The sequence below is a fragment of the Ovis aries genome, chromosome 3 (genome assembly GCF_016772045.2).
Source record: "Ovis aries strain OAR_USU_Benz2616 breed Rambouillet chromosome 3, ARS-UI_Ramb_v3.0, whole genome shotgun sequence".
Classification (NCBI taxonomy): Eukaryota; Metazoa; Chordata; class Mammalia; order Artiodactyla; family Bovidae; genus Ovis; species Ovis aries.
Window position 1 is genome coordinate 200,746,700 of NC_056056.1, and position 19,734 is coordinate 200,766,433.

Sequence of the window (19,734 nt, forward strand, 5' to 3'; positions counted from 1 at the left end):
TATCTTCTGTCTTACTGACAATGTATAAATATAATAACTGTTTTATGGGCAGAAAAGCAAGTGTTTAAAACTTGGGTTTTAAGGAACTGCCATTTCTGGTATGGAATATGGAAAGAGAATTTTATTGAAAATGGTTAGAACTAAGCTTTAACTTTAAAAGATAAGAGATAGTTATTTTCCTTTAGGATTATTATATATTGGCTTAGGAAGTTGAGAGGTTTTATTGCTAAGAAGAGGAGTCTTATTCTCAAAGATTACTTACTTTTCCAGAGCTCTGTGAATGGATGGATATCTGTTGAATAGCAAAAAGTTCTCAAATCATTTCTAAGCTGTTAGATAGCTAGAAAAGGCTACTGCTATTGCTGTTTTTGAATTTGTCACTTCTGTGAGCTTTTGTTATTAAAAGCACAGAAAATAAGAATGCTTAATGCTTTTAATTTGCATTGGTATTTTCTTTACAAAGTGCTAATATCTACCCAGTAATACTGGGGAATGACTTCCATGGATATTTTCCCCATTTTACGGGTGAAGGTATTGGTGTTAAAGGGCTCATGTCCAGAGACCCGAAGTGTGTCTTATACACAAGAAGACACACACCATATATATATATACACATAGTGAGACAGTGTATGCATTGTGTTTAGGCTAGGCATACCTGATTCTTTCCATAGTAAATGTCTTTCCATAGTAAATGTTGTAAATATCTTTCATGTGTATCTCATCAAAAATTGGTGGTATCCTAAAAAAGGTAGTACAATAATAAGACTTTTTACAACTGAGTTCTTTGATAGATTTAAAATATTTGTCCTGAGATCTTTTCTGTATGTGACTGGGAAGTTGTTACTTCAAATTAAAGCAGATCCTGCCAGAGCAGTCTACAGACCACTTTGGGATTATTATTTTTTAGTATAATCATTGTGGGTCTGCAGGTGAATTGAATCTTTGTATAGATGCAAAAGTAGAATATTGTAAGTGTAAATAATGGTTATTTTGTTTGCAACATTTTTATTGTTCTGGCTTGAAGTTCCTATTTATTCTGGGTGAGATTTTTGTTTCACATTAAGGAAGCTGTATGATTTATCTTAAAAGTCATTTTCTAATATTGCTAGTTTTACCTTCTGAAAATTCTTTTAGTTGGCAAAATCTGGCACATTTCATATGTTAGCTACATCTGCAGGAAAGGAAAAAATCAGTCGATTCTGGGTAGGTTTTTGTCATTTACATGATGGAGACCCAGGTTCGATCCCTGAGTCACGAAGATCCCCTGGAGAAAGGAATGGCTACCCATTGCAGTATTCTTGCCTGGAGAAGGCCATGGACAGAGGAGCCTGGTGGGCTACAGTCCACGGGGTCGCTCAGACACAACCGACCAACACTCACTTTCCTGGTTTTTTAAAATGGTTTGCTCTGGTTAAATCACTGCTATGATACAAGTCTGATACAAGTTTTCAGTCAGGTATATGGATAAATATTGATCCTTTATCATAAAGTGTTACTTTATTACACATTAATTGCTCCTTAACACCATTCTGAAGTTCCTTTAAGGTACTGTGAAGTGTGAATTAAGGATCACCACATGGCATGGAATCAGCATAAAGCCTGAGTTGACATCTAAGTTTCTCTTTCAAGTCTCATTTTGTATGTTCTAGTTTGTGCTCTTTATTAAAATATCTCCTTATTTAGCAGGGAGACTTATTAAACTGTTTTTTGCTGCATTCAAGCAATTCTTCAGACGCAGAAGATACCCAGTCACCACCCCATGGAAAACCACGTTTCTGTTTTGCCCTGAACTCAAAATGAGCAGGTCTAACACCTGGCAATGTTCCTCAGCCAGAACAAGTTTGAAGGAGAGACCTGATGGCAGGACTTGTGGAGCTCAAAGCTGTTCTGAGCAGAGCTATGGATAACTTCACTTCCAGGTCCTGGGTGCAGTCTGGAAGCTTTACGTTCCTGGATAATAAGCACTTTTGGCGAAGGTGGGAACTGGGACTTCTGTGAGACCAAAGTAACTACCTACTCCAGGTATTTTGTCTCTAAGAAGGCCTGTAGTTGGCTTCCCGGGTGGCTCAGCGATAAATAATCTGCCTGCAGTTCAGGAGCTGCAGGAGACACAGGTTTGATCCAGTAATTCTTGCCTGGAGAATCCCATGGACTGAGGAGCCTGGGGAGCTTCAGTCCATAGGGTCACAAAGAGTCGGACACGACCGAAGTGACTTAACAAAATACACGCGTGCACAGGCCTGTACTTGGCTGTGAAGCAAAAGTCAAGAGGACAGGACAAGTGGCCAGGCCTGGGTGAGCAGAGGGGTTTTCCTGAATCAACCTGTTCATTTTACTAAGGATGAATAACCAGTAGAGAGAGAGGTTGGAGAATGAGAGGATAATTGATGGTTTGAGGTACCTAAGAATCTGGGGAGGCATGTGGGAGTAAACTGTTTATTCCACATTGTTACTGAAAACCTGCTGGGAGCTAGGCGCTTGCTGGGGAAGTAGTAAGAAAATCAGATAATGTCTCTACTATCATGGGCCTTCAAGAAATTTCAGGAGATAAATGTCCATACTGCTTCTGAGTCACACCTACAGTATGAGACAGTAAATACCATATGGTATTTACCAGTGCTAATTTTTTAAAAGAATTTATTTTTTTAACCTGCACTAATAAACAATATGGAAAAAAATAATCTAAGGGCTGTGTGCTGGTAAAGACATATTCATCAGAACTTTAAGATTTTTATGTTACCTTTCTATAGAGAAGCTATTAAAAATGAAAATGTTTCTCTTTAGAATGTTTAAAAATACTAAATATCAACTGATTACCTTCATGGTGCTACAACCAAATAGAGAAAACATTTTCCTTAAAAAAAAGTTTTCAAAGAAAAAACCATGAATCCCCAAATATATGTTTTTCTTTGACCTGTTATCCTATACAGAGTATTTTCCCTTGTTAACCATCTGAAGCCTAAAAATAAGATGTTTTCTATTGTTACCATAATGAATCCACAGAATTATACCACAGGTGCAGGAGATAAGTAACTGATATGTAGGAGATTTAACACTATAAAAATGCTGTGAGAGAATTCCCTGGAGGTCCAAAAGTTAGGACTCCAAACGTTCACTGCTGAGGATGCTGATTTGATCCCTGGTTGGGGAACGTAAGATCTCAACAGCCAAAAAAAAATTTTTTTTAATTAAAATTAAAAAATACTGTGAGATGCAAAAAAAATGATTTAAAAGGATCTTTTGTAACAATATTTTGCGAGGAAAAGTAGAATGGTATAGTGTTTATATTCATTGAATCTCAGGAAAAATTAGAGTCCAAAAAAGAAGAGTTAACTACAACTATTCATTATCACTGCACCCAGCAACCTTGTCCCAGTGAACTGGGGAGCGAGGTAAAGGAACAAGGAAGATGACAGCCAAAGTTACGGCAGGTCAAGGGGAAAAAAAGAACTTTAGTTATCTCTGAAATCTTGCCTGGTTTCATGAAATATACCACCGACAAACGAAAAGGGCTTATTATTAAAGGCCTGGCTTTTTACAGTGAGTTGATAAAGGTTGCCATATTTAAGAACTTACCATAAAGCAAACCCATATATTCAAATAATATCTACTGACTTCCTTATGTGAGGAGGGAATTAAAATACAGGTAGAGAACAAATCCAGCAACTGTTTCTAGGACCATTCTTCTTGCAGAGTAACCCAGATCACAGGAGGAGGTCCTTTTAAATCCTTATTTGTACTGAGTTTACCCATAAACATGTTCATTTAAAAAACTTGAGGGGTAACATATGAAAGTAAAGTATGACATGAAAATATCACTTTTATGGAGAGAAAAACCAAATAGAGCAACAGGAGTTGTTTAAAAAGATGTTTTGTGTTTATTCTTATTTTTGTTTCCACCAATAAAGCAGAACAGGGATCAGCAAAGTTTCCAGAGATATTTGGGGCTCTGGGAGCTACAGAGTTGCTGCCACAAACCTGCTTTTGCATTGTGAAACCTGTAGTACAGGCAGGTGACCAGTTGTACTCCACGGCCATGTGCAAAGGGACCCAGGAGTGAAATGTGAGCAAGTTGACTTGCCAGGGAGTCAGGGGACCTCTGATGGCTGGAGGCCAAGCGTGCTCAGTTTTCCTATTGGCAGGGTCTTGAAAGGTGGTCCCCAGGGCGAGTCAGGGCTGCAGGTCGTGGAGACAGTGTGCATTCTGGGTGCATGGCTGGAGCAGAGGCCATTGAATATCCTCTCCCCCTCACTGCTTCCCCACCAGCACCACACAGCAGCCTGAGCCAGTGAGAGTCACCCTTCCCGCCTGCAAAGGCCCTCGGTGCCCTCTTCCAACAGAGCCTAGCATCGCGCCTCTGTTAGGAAGACTGGCCCCGAAGAATGCCAGCTATTATCACGGAGCCCACACTGACATTGGAATTTGAGGCTCAGAGGCAATACATTTAAAACTGGCATGGAGAGCATAAAGAAAACTCAATCTTTTTACTTCCACTATCACAACCTAGTTATAAAATTGTCAGCACAAACCTCCTTTCATGAAAATATATAGAATATTGCTCAAGCTCTTTCTATCAGGTAGTTAGCCACTAGCGTAGGTGTATTAGCTGATGATAAAATTTATGTGTGTCACTTTGGCTCTTTTTTAAAAGAAATTTATTGGAGTAGAGTTGATTTACAATGCTGTGTTAGTTTCAGGTGCACAGCAAGGTGCTTCAGTTATAGGTATACATATATCCACTCTTTTTTAGATTCTTTTCCCTTATAGGTCATTACAGAGTATTGAGTAGAGTTCCCTGTGCTATACAGCAGGTCTTTATTACTTATCTATTATATATATATAATAATGTGTATACATCAATCCAGTCTCCAAATTTATCCCTCCCCCTCTTTACCCCTGGCAATCATATTAGCTTACAGGTATTAGCTGATGATAGAATTTGTGCGTGTGTGTGTGTGTGTGTGTGTGTGTGTGTGTGTCATTTTTGTTCTCAAAAAATGTCAAGAGAACTGCAGTTGACTGGCCGATTCTGTTAGGGGGTTGTTAAACAGAACAAAGCTAAAAACTGAGAAATAAGCAAAAAATATAAATACTCGGAAACTCTGACAGAGACAGTGGTACGCACTAAAGAAATCCCTGTGCTCTTCTGCATTTTCCAGGTTTCTTTGCAGTGAGATTAAGCATGAACTAGCTCTTTGCTGAAGCAAAGTAGGGTGAGTGTGAGTTCCCTGTACGCCAACCCGGTGCTGGTGAAAGAGACAAAAAGGACTGATGCAGGGCTGGCAACTGGCATATCTATGAAAACACAGCAGAACAGGCTGCCATCTATAACTTTTCTTGACTTCATTTAAGGGCTACTTATGCGGGAAACTTCAGGAACACGGGAATTCAATCTATCCTGTTTGCTCTTACTAGAACACTGTGTATCAAGGGTTTTGTGTAAACTTTCGGGTAACCTTTGTCTCCTGAAAAGCTCAGGTGACATTGCCCATGGCAGAGGGTGCTGGCTCACGTTATATTTGAACAACTAAGGGTCTGCCGCTCCAGATTCCCTGTCTACATGATTCCACCATGTTCTATGTCCCCAGGAGGCTGAACTTTAGAGACTGCTTCAATGGGTTTCCTTAGCTTTTGGCATCCTTTTAGGCTGGGTGATAAACAGGGTATGGGAGGGAGGGAGGAATATGAGGTCATGGGATTAATAATCCCCTGGCCCCTCCCTGCATGGCTGCCATGGGTTACCTTCCTGATTCTCCCTGTCACTCGGGCCCCTCACACTACCTACTCCCGCCAGGTCTGTCGGCCATTCCCCTTTGCTCCATCGGCCGAGGGGCGGGAGAGGAGCCCCGCTGTCACCATTCCTTCCATGTGCTTTCCTTGCATGCTGCTTACATCACTGTAAGCAGTCCTTTTATCAAATTGTCCTCAAATCACCACATTTGGGCAAGCCATCTGTTTCCTGGCAGGATCCTGGCTGACTTAGCATCTGAATAAATATAGGATGTATTGAATAAATAATATACAAGAGAGAGAAGTCACTGAATACAGATAACAAATGTGCTAATATTATAAAAAGCTCAGAATAGTGTTTGCTGTGCTTAGTTGCTCAATTGTATCCAGTGCTTTGTGACCCCACGGACTGTAGCCTGCCAGACTCCTCTGTCCATGAGATTCTCCAGGCAAGAATATTGGAGTGAGTTGCATGCCCTCCTCCAGGGCTTCTTCCTGGCCCAGAGATCAAACCTGGCTCTCTTGTCTCCTGCTTTGGCAGGTGGGTTCCTTACCACTAGTGCCACCTGGGAAGCTCGGAACTGCTTTACATGTATTCATTTATTTAATACTTACAACAACCCCGTGAGGCAGCTACTGTCATTTTACAGATGTGCCCAGTGAGGTAAAGAATGATTTGATAACTTGTTGAGGGTTACACAACTAAGGGAGCAGAAACTCAAACCTTAGCAGTGGACTGGGGAGGGTGGTGTGGAATGAAGAGAATCCGTCTAGGGTGGAACAGCTGGACGAAACCCCAGGGAGATAACCTGTGGTGATCTTAAGTAGGCAGGTGAAGTACGATGCTCAGGAGGCAGGTGGGGGTTACACACCATAAATACAAAAGGGAAGGGAAAAATTGAAGGAGAAAATCTAAGCTAATACAACATTAGCAATAACTTATCGAGCTCTTAACATACTAGACACTAAAAGCCTTATGATAAGGAAGAGATAGTTTTACTCCACTTTTATACATAAGAAAACCAAGACTTAGCAAGCTTATAAATAAATGCCTAGATTTCTACTGCTGTGAATGCTTTTTTTTTTTTTTTTGCTGACATGAGTTCAGATGAAAATAACTTACTGGTTTCTATTTGGGCTGGAAAATGGGAAGAAGGATATTGGAAGAGGAGAGAAAAGTGAGCGGTATTTACTTTATATGTTTATTTAAACGTTGGGTTGGCCAAAGAAAGTTTGTTTGGGTTGTTCATACCATCTGATGGAAAAATCCGAATGAATTTTTTGGCCAACCCAATACATAAAAATTATGCACAATTTTATGTATATAAAGTATATATAAATGTAATTTAAATTTAAAACAATTTATTGTTAGAAGTACATGGATCATCGTGTGAAAAACAGCAAGACATTGTGTCCCCTATATGAACACACAAAAAGATAAATTCAAGAAAAAAAGTTCCTTGACAAACATAGGGGGATGGTGTCAGAGGATCTGAAGTACATAAACTGGGACTTTTAAAGTTTAAAGTACTTAAACATGGGGCTGAAACACCCACAGTCAGTAGTTCCCTCTTTCGAGTGGTGCTTGGACACCAACATCTACCCTGGATATCTCTGTCTACTTCTGCTGGTCAGCAAGCCCTCTTCTCTGGGTCACTTTTTTTTTTTTTTTCAATCTTCAGCTTTTAGAGAGGGGCAAGCAGCCCATGACAGCTCGAAACTGGCCTGGACCATCGGCTAGATCTTGTTGTTGCTAGGAGTTGGCCTGACGTAGCTGCACCACTGTATTCTGCGGAACAGAACCATTTCACACCACACCAACACCACACGCGGCCATTCTGCCATGAAAACAAGAGATGAAAACAAGAGTTCTCTATATCACACTGTTGCTTTGTCGCTCAGTTGTGTCTAACTCTGCAACTCCATGGACTGTAGCCCGCCAGGCTCCTCTGTCCATGAGATTTCTCCAGGCAAGAATACTGGAGTGGGCTGCCAGCTCCTCCTCCAGGGGATCCTCCTGACTCAGGGATCGAACCCAAATTTCCTACGTCTCCTGCAGGCAGACTCTTCATTGCTAAGCCCATCAGGGAAGCCCTCTCTTTGTATCGTGTTTGTGTTAGTTATTCAGTTGTGTCTGACTCTGTAGCCCTCCAGGCTCCTGTGTTCACTGGATTCTCCAGGCAAGAATACTGGAGTGGGTTGCCATTCCCTTCTCCAGGGGATCTTTCCAACCCAGGGATCAAACCTGGGTCACTTGCATTGCAGGTGGATTCTTTACCATCTGAGCCATCAGGGAAGTCCCTCTGTATCATAGCTGAATACATATACACACACAAAACCATAAGCATTGTCCAAACCACAAATACATGAGCATTGTCCAAACCCCCAAAATGACCAGAGACTCCTGGGCAGGCCCATATGCATTAGCATCGTCACCTATGACACCTTCAACCTCATTTCCTTCCTTGTACCTGATTAGCTGTTTTAAGACACCAAATCTAAGACTTATCTCCTCTGTTCCTGACAGTATGGAATCCTGGGCAAAGTCCCAGCCCTATAACCTATACACAAACTCCAGCCCTATAACTCTTTCAAATATTTTAATGAAACACCTCACAGTATGTGTGCTCCCTGCTACGAAGAGCAAAAACCCAACTTGTTAAAATACAGGTTTGTTCTTGGTGGGCTTTGGCGGGAGGGTAAAGGCAAAAATACAGACTCAGCTAAAGGGCTCATACTTGGACCATGACTCTCAATTCAGCAATATTGTGAACATCTGGGACCCCCTGTGATTCCCTTATCAGCCAGGGCTGATAAGTTCATGTGCAAGTAAGTTTCTATAGTTTGCTGAAACACTGCAGTGTTGAGTCTGTTTTATTTCCCTGGGAATAAGATCTCTTAGAATTTGACTGATTAGTGCTCTTTAGTAAAATTGTTTTCAGCCTTCTATTTCCTGCTTTCATTATGGTTAGCTTGCTTACTAATCAGTGTTGTGTGTAAGAGGCACAGTCCATAGGGTTAGAGGCTTAATGCCAAAGAATGCTCAAACTACTGCACAACTGCACTCATCTCACATGCTAGTAAAGTAATGCTCAAAATTCTCCAAGCCAGGCTTCAGAAGAGTGTGTACCGTGACCTTCCAGATGTTCAAGCTGGTTTTAGAAAAGTCAGAGGAACCAGAGATCAAATTGCCAACATTCACTGGATCGTTGAAAAAGCAACAGAGTTTCAGAAAAACATCTAGTTCTACTTTATTGACTACACAAAAGCCTTTGACTGTGTGGATCACAACAAACTGCAGAAAATTCTTAGAGATGGGAATACCAGACCACCTGACCTGCCTCCTGAGAAATCTGTATGCAGGTCAGGAAGCAACAGTTAGAACTGGATATGGAACAACGGACTGGTTCCAAATAGAAAAAGGAGTTCGTCAAGGCTGTATATTGTCACTCTGCATATTTAACTTATACGCAGAGTACATCATGAGAAACGCTGGGCTGGAGGAACCACAAGCTGGAATCAAGATTGCCGGGAGAAATAACCAGCAATAACCTCAGATATGCAGATGACACCACCCTTATGGCAGAAAGTGAAGCAAAAGCGAAAGCAAAAGTCACTCAGTTGTGTCCGACTCTTTGTGACCCCATGGATTGCATAGTCCATGGAATTCTCTAGGCCAGAATACTGGAATGGGTAGCCTTTCCCTTCTCCAGGGGATCTTCCCAACCCAGGGATCGAACTCAGGTCTCCTGCATTGCAGTTAGACTCTTTACCAGCTGAGCCACAAGGAAAGCCTGGCAGAAAGCAAAGAGGAACTAAAAAGCCTCTTGATGAAAGTGAAAGAGGAGAGTGAAAAAGCTGGCTTAAAGCTCAACATTCAGAAAACGAAGATCATGGCATCTGGTCCCATCACTTCATGGCGAATAGATGGGGAAACAGTGGAAACAGTGTCAGACTTTATTTTGGGGGGCTCCAAAATCACTGCAGATGGTAATTGCAGCCATGAAATTAAAAGACGCTTACTCCTTGGAAGGAAAGTTATGACTAACAGCATATTGAAAAGCAGAGACATTACTTTACCAACCAAGGTCCGTCTAGTCAAGGCTATGGTTTTTCCAGTGGTCGTGTATGGATATGAGAGTTGGACTGTGAATAAGGCTGAGCACTGAAGAATTGATGCTTTTGAAGTGTGGTGTTAGAGAAGACTCTTGAGAGTCCCTTGGACTGCAAGGAGATCCAACCAGTCCATCCTAAAGGAGATCAGTCCTGGGTGTTCATTGGAAGGACTGATGCTGAAGCTGAAACTCCCAATACTGTGGCCACCTGATGCGAACAGTTGACTCACTGGAAAAGACCATGATTCTGGGAGGGACTGGGGACAGGAGGAGTAGGGGACGACAGAGGATGAGATGGCTGGATTGCATCACCGACTCAATGGACATGAGTTTGAGTGAACTCTGAGAGTTGGTGATGGACAGGGAGGCCTGGTGTGCTGTGATTCATGGGGTCGCAAAGAGTTGGACTCGACTGAGCAACTGAACTGAACTGAAGTCTGTTTTGGAGCTGAACCTCTGAGGGCTGGCTGAGTTCAGAAGTTCTCCTCAGATCATGACCTTCAGACCAATTTTACTTTGGGTCAGCATTTCTAAATCGGTTGAAGACTTCTTCATTCTTGTCTTTGTGTGTCTGAGAACTGCTCCATTTAGTTTTGTCTGCCTGGACCCACAACTGGTAATGACTGGCCATTGGCCAGGTTCTGGGGATCAGAAGTTACACATATTTACAAACCATTATATTCCTCCTTGTCCGTTGTCACAATCTAAAATCGCACCTCCTCCAGGCCAGATACCTGCTTCTTTTGTGTCTTCTTATTAGTAAGAGTAATTTGTACACTGACCTCTCTAATAAACTCAATTTCATCAGGAATATTTTAGAGCAGCAGTGGCCACTTGTGCTTTTGACATGAAGACAGCTCATTTGAGATGCATTAATACTTCAAGACAGAAAGCAAATAAACCTTCATAAGCAGACTGCTTGTCTGGTTTGCCTAAAAGAAAGATAATTTTGTTTAACGTAGGGCTTATCCCTCCTTTGTGTCTATAATTTGGAACTAAGTAGTGCTGACTTTTTAATTGCATGGCTTGATAAAATTATCAAAGACCCCAGTTACTACTGTTGCTTCTTATCCTGCATACAGGTTTTTCAGAAGACAGGTAAGGTGGTCTGGTATTCCCATCTCTTTAAGAATTATATTTAAAGGGAAAATTCTTAAAGAGATGGGAATACCAGGAAAGGGAAAATTCTTAAAGAGATGGGAATACCAGACCATTGGCCAGGTTCTGGGGATCAGAAGTTACACATATTTACAAACCATTATATTCCTCTTTATATATATATAAAGGGGAAATTAGATGGAAAATTAAAGGGAAAAAATATATATTAATATATTATATATATAAGGGGAAAATATATATAAATAAAATATAATATATATGTACATAAAATATATACACATGTATTTATATATATACACACACACACGTGTTAAAATGAGACTTCCCTGGTGGTTCAGATGGTAAAGAATCTGCCTGCAATGCAGGAGACCGGGATTTGATCCCTGGGTTACGAAGATCCCCTAACTTCCTAACCTCCTCCAGCATTCTTGCTGGAGAATCTCCATGGACAGAGGAGACTGGCAGGCTACAGGCCATGGGTTGCAAAGAATTGGGCATTACTGAGCGACCAACATGCACACATATTTTAAAATGTGTTTTTCAACACCTATAAACTCTCTTTTTCCTCTCCTTGTACAGAAAACAAAATAAAGCCTTACAGTGATAATTTCATATCTTCCTGAAGCCAGCTGGTTTCCTTTTTTTAAGTTTTGGTTTTTTTCTCTTACTCCCCATTTCCCTCTCATCGCAAACTAAACATTTAAACATCAACTAGTTAAGTTTGTCAGGGTCAAATTTCTCATGCTTTAATCATTCTAAAATACCTACACTGGCTTTATGAATTAATAAGTTGCTCTAACATAATACTGTAAATCAACTATACATCAATAAAAAAGTAAGTTGCCACTGTTTCTATAACTTCATTAAGATTAAAACAATTAAAACACTGATTAAAGTTAAAATATGTAAAAAGCTATTTAAATAAATGGGATGATAACAAAGATATATTTTGTAATGGTTCTTTGCCAATATTCTTCTGGGCTTTTTTTAAAAAATGGTTTTTTGTCACTACAGATATATACCTTTAATTTCTGTATATGCAGTATGAAAATGCAAAAGGGAAAAGTACATTGCCATTCAAGGGCCACTGGTAAAGTGAGCCAACTGGCCAGCATTCACTGGGTAATTATTATTTAGTCTTTAAGTCATGTCCGACTCTTCTGTGACCTCATGGACTGTAGCCCGCCAAGGCGCCTCAATCCATGGAATTTCCCAGACAAGAATAGGGGAGCAGGTTGCCATTTCTTCCTCCAGGGGATCTCCCTGACCCAGGAATCAAACCCACATCTCTTGTATTGGCAGGAGGATTCTTTATTGCTGAGTCACCAGGGAAGCTCCTGGGTAGGAAAATGTAATAACTTTTATAGAACATATCCCAGTTCAGTTCAGTTCAGTTGCTCAGTCGTGTCCAACTCTTTGCGACCCCATGGATCGCAGCACGCCAGGCCTCCCTGTCCATCACCAACTCCCGGAGTCCACTCAGATTCACGGCCATCGAGTCAGTGATGCCATCCAGCCATCTTATCCTCTGTCATCCCTTTCTCCTCCTGCCCCCGATCCCTCCCAGCATCAGTCTTTTCCAATGAGTCAACTCTTCGCATCAGGTGGCCAAAGTACTGGAGTTTCAGCTTTAGCATCATTCCTTCCAAAAGAAATCCCAGGGCTGATCCCCTTCAGAATGGACTGGTTGGATCTCCTTGCAGTCCAAGGGACTCTCAAGAGTCTTCTCCAACACCACAGTTCAAAAGCATCAATTCTTCGGTGCTCAGCCTTATTCACAGTCCAACTCTCACATCCATACATGACTACTGGAAAAACCATAGCCTTGACTAGACGGACCTTACACAGTTCTATGTAAAAGTAAAGGCAACTTAGGTAGAGTCAGGGAGCACAGTGATAAAGCCAAACTGAAAAATCTCTATCCCTTGATGCTTTCTCCAGGCCACATCCTCTCATCTCTGAATGGCTCCTCTTTCTTGACAGTGGATTAGACCTCGCCCATCCCCACTTGCCCTGTCTGCTGTTTCCTAGAGATTTACTGATACATCTCTCTACATATACTCTCTAGATCTATATTCCCTCTGGATGATTTTACCCACACAGACCTTGTTAATCATGATTCCCAAATTCTTATCTCCAGGCCAGACTTTTCCTCTGGCTATGCTTACATCTGGCCACAGGTACTGTCTGTTGACTCCTGTACTTCCATGCAGGCTGTCTTCCTAGCACACCCTGTCATGTCAGACATACTCTTGCACTGGACCCATCTCAGGTGCCACCCTCCCTACCAGGCTGAGGGACACAGGTGCCTCTTCCCTGTACCTGTAACACCCTGAGCATCTCCTTTTCTTAACATGTGGTCTGCTAGATCATGATCATCTTTCTGATTACACTGTCATCATTTTTCTTGACAGTGGATTATCAATCATGGGTATAACATGTAATATACACTCAATAAATTGTTGAACAAATGGGTTCCATTTTTAATCTGAGTGGGTGTACTTAACCTATTAATTCCAAACTAGGTTGTCTTTGGAGCAAGAGATACAAATTCAGGTTCACAAAGTTAATTTTGCTATTTATGACTCTTCTCTCTTCTAGACTGAGTTGTAGATGTTCTATAATTAGTAAACAGCCACTAAGCTAGTTGAAAAATTTGGCTTACAGCTCAACATTCAGAAAACTAAGATCATGGCATCTGGTCCCATCACTTCATGGCAAATAGATGGGGAAACAGTGGAAACAGTGTCAGACTTTAATTTTTTGGGCTCCAAAATCACTGCAGATGGTGATTGCAGCCATGAAATTAAAAGACGCTTACTCCTTGGAAGGAAAGTTATGACCAACCTAGATAGCATATTCAAAAACAGACATTACTTTGCCAACCAAGCTCTGTCTAGTCAAGGCCATGTTTTTTCCAGTGGTCATGTACGGATGTGAGAGTTAGACTGTGAAGAAAGCTGAGCGCCAAATAATTGATGCTTTTGAACTGTGGTGTAGAAGAAGACTCTTGAGAGTCCCTTGGACTGCAAGGAGATCCTGGGTGTTCTTTGGAAGGACTGATGCTAAAGCTGAAACTCCCAATACTTTGGCCACCTCATGCGAAGAGTTGACTCATTGGAAAAGACCCTGGGAGGGATTGGGGGCAGGAGGAGCAGGGGACGACAGAGGATGAGATGGCTGGATGGCATCACCGACTCAATGGACATGAGTTTGAGTGAACCCCAGGAGTTGGTGATGGACAGGGAGGCCTGGCGTGCTGTGATTCATGGGGTCACAAAGAGTCGGACACGATTGAGCGACTGAACTGAACTAAGCTAGTTTTTATGGTGAGATATCTGAAAAATCACAGAATTACTAGAATACCAGATGTTTACTAACTTCAATAGGTCCCATCACGACTGCCACTTGCTCTAAATCCAGTTTCACATACTGTTACTTACTATTCGTTGAGTGCATTTCTACATGACAAATTCAGTGCCTTCATTCACATTAGCTCTAATCTTCCTCCAAACTCACCGATGTAACTCTACTATTATGCCCAGTTAATAGATGAAACTGACATTTAAAGAAATTGAGTAGCATTTCCAAAATCACTCAGCTACTGAGGAGATGAGTGGATTTGAAGCTAAGTCTCATTCCCAGAGGGTAAGTTCTTAAATGTTGTTGTATATGACCTTTCAACCATTGGAAAGAAATTTGTGAAGAGTTTGCGTATAGTCATCAGCAATTATGGGGCCAGACTAAACCTTTTGATTCCAGGCAGATAAAACTAAGCAGACCAGCTCTCAGAGACACAAAGACAAGACTGGTCCTGCAGGAAAAACAAAGAAGGAACAAATCCTGGCCAAGTCACAACGTGCCACACTGAATGGCTTATCTCCATGGGAAAGCAAATGTGTGTCTACACACACGGCTATGGATTAGAAAACTACTAAGACCAGAATTCAGGTCTCACCAGTTTCTATCCGAAATCTTTTTCCACTGGGTCTCATGCTTGAAAAAAAAAAAAACATGGGCCTTTTAAGTTAATAATCACACACTGGCAAGAACTGTTGGTGCATAGAAGATTCACAAGCTGAATTGATTTGGCAAGGGGTATCCTCCTCAGAGGATGAGATGGCTGGATGGCATCACTAATGAAATGGACATGAACCTGGCCAAGCTCCAGGAGATGGTGAGGGACAGGGAGGCCTGGTGCACGTCAGTCCATGGGTCCAAAAGAGCCAGACATGACTGGGCAACTGAATAACAACAACAAATGCATTTTTACCAGCTAATAAAGTATTCAGGTTTAAAAAGCTCTCAAAAACAGAAATGGTGAGGTTAAAATGGACTAACTGAATCTTGCCACAGGGGAAGTATCTGAGGGGAGCCTATGAATCTCTGGGACAGTGGTGGTTGAGATAGGGTGAGAATGGGGTCGTCAGTGTACTGACATCTGTGAATCTTGCCTGTTTTTATCTTCAAGTAACAGGGTTAGACTCCTGTGAAACTTTAGAGAGAAAAGGTTTTGTTTTTTTAATAAATGTCATACCCTTATTTCTTTACCATTTGGTTTTAATTTTCGAGATGCCTCAAATTTTTTAGGAAATTAAGACGTAAATGTCAAACCAGCAACCCATACTCTTTTTTATTCTCCACTGCTCATCATGCCACAAGGCAGTAATAACGAGAACAATTCCCAACAACTGGACATTAAAAATAACAAAATATTCATTAGTTACCTCTACTTTAACCTATAAAGGTAAGCCCATATCCCTGTAGATACTGGTACTTCTATTTATTGAGCATACAATAGCTGGCATTGAAAAAGCAAGAGAGTTCCAGAAAAACATCTATTTCTGATTTATTGACTATTCCAAAGCCTTTGTGTGAATCACAATAAACTATGGAAAATTCTGAAAGAGATGGGAATACCAGACCACTTGGCCTGCCTCTTGAGAAACCTGTATGCAGGTCAGGAAGCAACAGTTAGAATGGGACAGTGGACAACACACTGGTTCCAAATAGGTAAAGCAGTTTGTCAAGGCTGTATACTGTCAGTCTGCTTATTTAACTTATATGCAGAGTACATCATGAGAAACGCTGGGCTGGAGGAAGCACAAGCTGGAATCAAGATTTCCAGGAGAAATATCAATAACCTCAGATATGCAGATGACACCACCCTTATGGCAGAAAGTGAAGAACTAAAGACCCTCTTGATGAAAGTGAAAGAGGAGAGTGTAAAAGTTGGCTTAAAGCTCAACATTCAGGAATCTAAGATCATGGCATCTGGTCCCATCACTTCATGGCAAATAGAAACAGTGGAAACAGTGGCTGACTTTATTCTTCTGGGCTCCAAAATCACTGCAGATGGTGACTGCAGCCATGAAATTAAGACGCTTACTTCTTGGAAGGAAAGTTATGACCAACCTAGACAGCATATTCAAAAGCAGAGACATTACTTTGCCAACAAAGATCTATCTAGATAAGGCTATGGTTTTTCCAGTGGTCATGTATGGATGTGAGAGTTGGATTATAAAGAAAGCTGAGCACTGAAGAATTGATATTTTTGAACTGTGGTGTTGGAGAAGACTCTTGAGAGTCCCTTGGACTGCAAGAAGATCCAACCAGTCCATCCTAAAGGAGATCAGTCCTGGGTGTTCATTGGAAGGACTGATGTTGAAGCTGAAACTCCAATAGTTTGGCCACCTGATGCGAAGAGCTGACTCATTGGAAAAGACCCTGGTGCTGGGAAAGATTAAGGACAGGAGGAGAAGGGGACGACAGAGGATGAGATGGTTGGATGGCATCCCGGACTCAATGGACATGGGTTTGGGTAGATTCCGGGAGTGGGTGATGGACAGGGAGGCCTGGTGTGCTGTGGTTCATGGGGGTCGCAAAGAGTCAGACACGACTGACCGACTGAACTGAACAATAGCTGGCATGGAATAAAGGAACAATCTCGGTCATCAAAATAGCTATTGTGACTATTTTACACAAGGAAGTCTGAAGAGGCGGGAAGTGGAATGAACAGTTGGACGTCTTGGAAACTGCCCAAGGTATGTACCCTTGGGGTCTATTCTCTTTACGACACAGGGGGCAATAATCTGCCTCCTAAAAGGGGTACGTGTGGCCTGACCTTTGTATATACTTCAAACTTGATCACATGGGAGAAGTAATCCCAACATCCATTCCACAAGCAATAGAGAGACACAAGTAGTAGCAGAAGCTGAAAGGGAATCCTTTCTTTGATGGTCACTTATTTGTTTATTGTCCAGTCTTCAGTTACCCAGAAAAAAAAAGTGAGCTTCAGGAGTGGAAATTTAGTTGGTCTCATAGACCAGGGTATCCTCATCACCTGCTGCAGGGGTTAATAGCCACCTACTGCTCTGGCTAAGCCATGAGAAAATCACCATGGGAAAAGAATAAAAGCAAAATATAGCAATGCAGCATAACCTAAATAAAGGTACATCTGGTTGATCAGCTGGGGTTGTCATGCCCTGCTAAGCTAAGGAAAAACATAGTGTGGACCTTGGAACACTGGGTCAGCGTGAGTTCAGAACGCTGCTTGTGCACACACTAAGATGTTTTCCCAAGGCATACGCGGGTCTATGACCTCCAGCTAGGTGACAGCCCTTGTACAAGAAGATAACAAAGATAGTTTAAAGTAATCAATAAAATGGGAGACATGACTGGGGACACAGGAGGCTGACTTCATCATAGCACAACAGATACTTCCTGCTTGCCAAGACACTAAATAAAAGTGATGTGGCTCTGAGGAACAGGGCTCTTGACCCAAGAAGTCTTGAGTCCCCCGGTCCCATTTTTAAAACTTTAATTCTGTCTCTAGTTTCTTTTTCCCAAACTGTGCAGTTGACCACTTTCGATCCCTACTTGCTGTGCTGGCCGCAGCAACCCATTACGCAGTACTGTGCATAGCGTAGAGAGGTTCTCAGTAAATACTGGGGAAGAAATAAAAGTCCATGCCAAGAAAACAGGCCAACTACTACCATTGATGGTGGAAGACATATCCTTTTCTTTTCCCCAGAATGACATCAACTCTGACTTAAGGAAAAGATGAATCCAAATATGTGAAATCTAAATAAATGATCTTTTTTGTAGGCCAAGAAGAAGCTTGTAGAAAAGGGGGAAATGGAAGGGTCAATCTAGGAAAGACCAGGGTTGTTACTGTGTAACTTTTAAATGTAAATTCCTGAGCAGAAATGTTTCTCTCCATACCATCTGTCCTTGCCTTTTCTCACATTTCACATATTTATGAAAGCCTTGCTGTGCCATTAAGCAACATAAACACAATAGGTGTTGTTGGAATGAGGTCATTACCTCAGGCCCAGTGGTAGAACATAAGGGACCTTAAGAGGGGGATTTGTTGTTATAAAGCAAAATCAAATCAATTACCTTTCCAAAGGGATATGATATTGTGGAGATAAGACCATTATGAAGCTAGAAACTTGAGAAAGTCATTTAAAAAGCTCCTCAAGTACAGGTAACTCATGACTAAAGGCGCTGCACTATTACACAACATGAGTGTCAGCGCAACAAATTTCCAACTTCATGACTCAGGCTTCTGCACTACACATATTACTGGATGGTTCCTTCATTTTAAAGAAATGTGAACATAAGCGTGCACACAAAAATATCTGACACCCCAAACAAGAAAACACAACAGCTGTCAGGCCAAGAAAAATCTGTTAAATTGACACCGTGTCGTCAAAGCTACTCTTCCAAGATCCAAAGTTATTCTCCCTTCTGAAAAGTGTGGCCGGACAGACAACCTCCTGCCCAAGACCACATCTTCATCACTCTCTTTCCTAGAACTGGTTCCGGAACTGCCCTAACAGGGAGCACAGGCCCTGGGAGGCGGATGTAAAAACAACTGGCCCAGCCTCATCTGCACCTACTCGGCGTTGCCTCTGCCTCCGGACGAGCAGGGAAAGCCCCCGACTCTGCCCACCTCCACGCCAGTGGGTCCCTTCTGGTCTCCCTTGATCCGCCCGTAGCGCCTCGAGGGTGGCTGCGGAACAAAGCTGCCCAGAAAGTGGCTCAAGCCGACCCACCAGTACCTCTTCCAAAGGTCTCCCGGTCGCCCCTGGGTCTCCCGGCAGGGCCCCGCGACTACACAGCTCTCTCGACCAGACGATTTTCACCGACTTTATTGGGCCCCGGACCCAGTTGGTCTCGCCGCCCACCTCCCCACTAGATGGCTCCGGCTCTCCATAACATCAAGCATATTCAAAAACACTGCGGGCGGGGCGACTCTGGAGAGAGCCCTTGCTGGGAAGCCGGCTCCCCTGTGGCGGCATCAGGGTCACTTGCTCTTCGTCTTCTGACTCTCCGTCTTCTTTGGCAGCAGCACGGCCTGGATGTTGGGCAGGACGCCGCCCTGAGCGATGGTCACTTTCCCCAGAAGCTTGTTTAGCTCTTCGTCGTTGCGGATGGCGAGCTGCAGGTGGCGAGGGATTATCCTGGTCTTCTTGTTGTCCCGCGCGGCGTTGCCAGCCAACTCCAGGATCTCCGCCGTCAGGTATTCCAACACCGCCGCCAGGTACACCGGCGCCCCGGCGCCCACTCGCTCCGCGTAATTACCCTTGCGCAGCAGTCTGTGCACTCGGCCCACTGGGAACTGCAGGCCCGCTCGAGACGACCTGGATTTGGCCTTTGCCCGCACTTTGCCGCCCTGCTTTCCGCGACCAGACATGTTTGTCTCTCGCCTAAAACTCCAGCGAGAGGAAAAAACCCAGCGATCCGGTTCCTAGTACAAGAATGC

The 19,734-nt window shown here is 42.5% G+C and overlaps 1 protein-coding gene across 1 annotated transcript; it reads right to left on the minus strand.

The window, feature by feature from the left end:
- Positions 1–19,102: 19,102 nt before the first annotated feature.
- LOC101107687 (histone H2A.J) lies at positions 19,103–19,734 on the minus strand. Its single transcript, XM_042247501.1, has one exon. It carries the CDS (start codon positions 19,663–19,665, stop codon positions 19,276–19,278), a length of 390 nt encoding a protein of 129 aa, XP_042103435.1. The 5' UTR covers positions 19,666–19,734; the 3' UTR covers positions 19,103–19,275.

Coding starts and splice junctions, on each gene's coding strand:
- LOC101107687 (XM_042247501.1), bottom strand. CDS start 19,665: ATGTCTGGTCGCGGAAAGCAGGGCGGCAAAGTGCGGGCAAAGGCCAAA.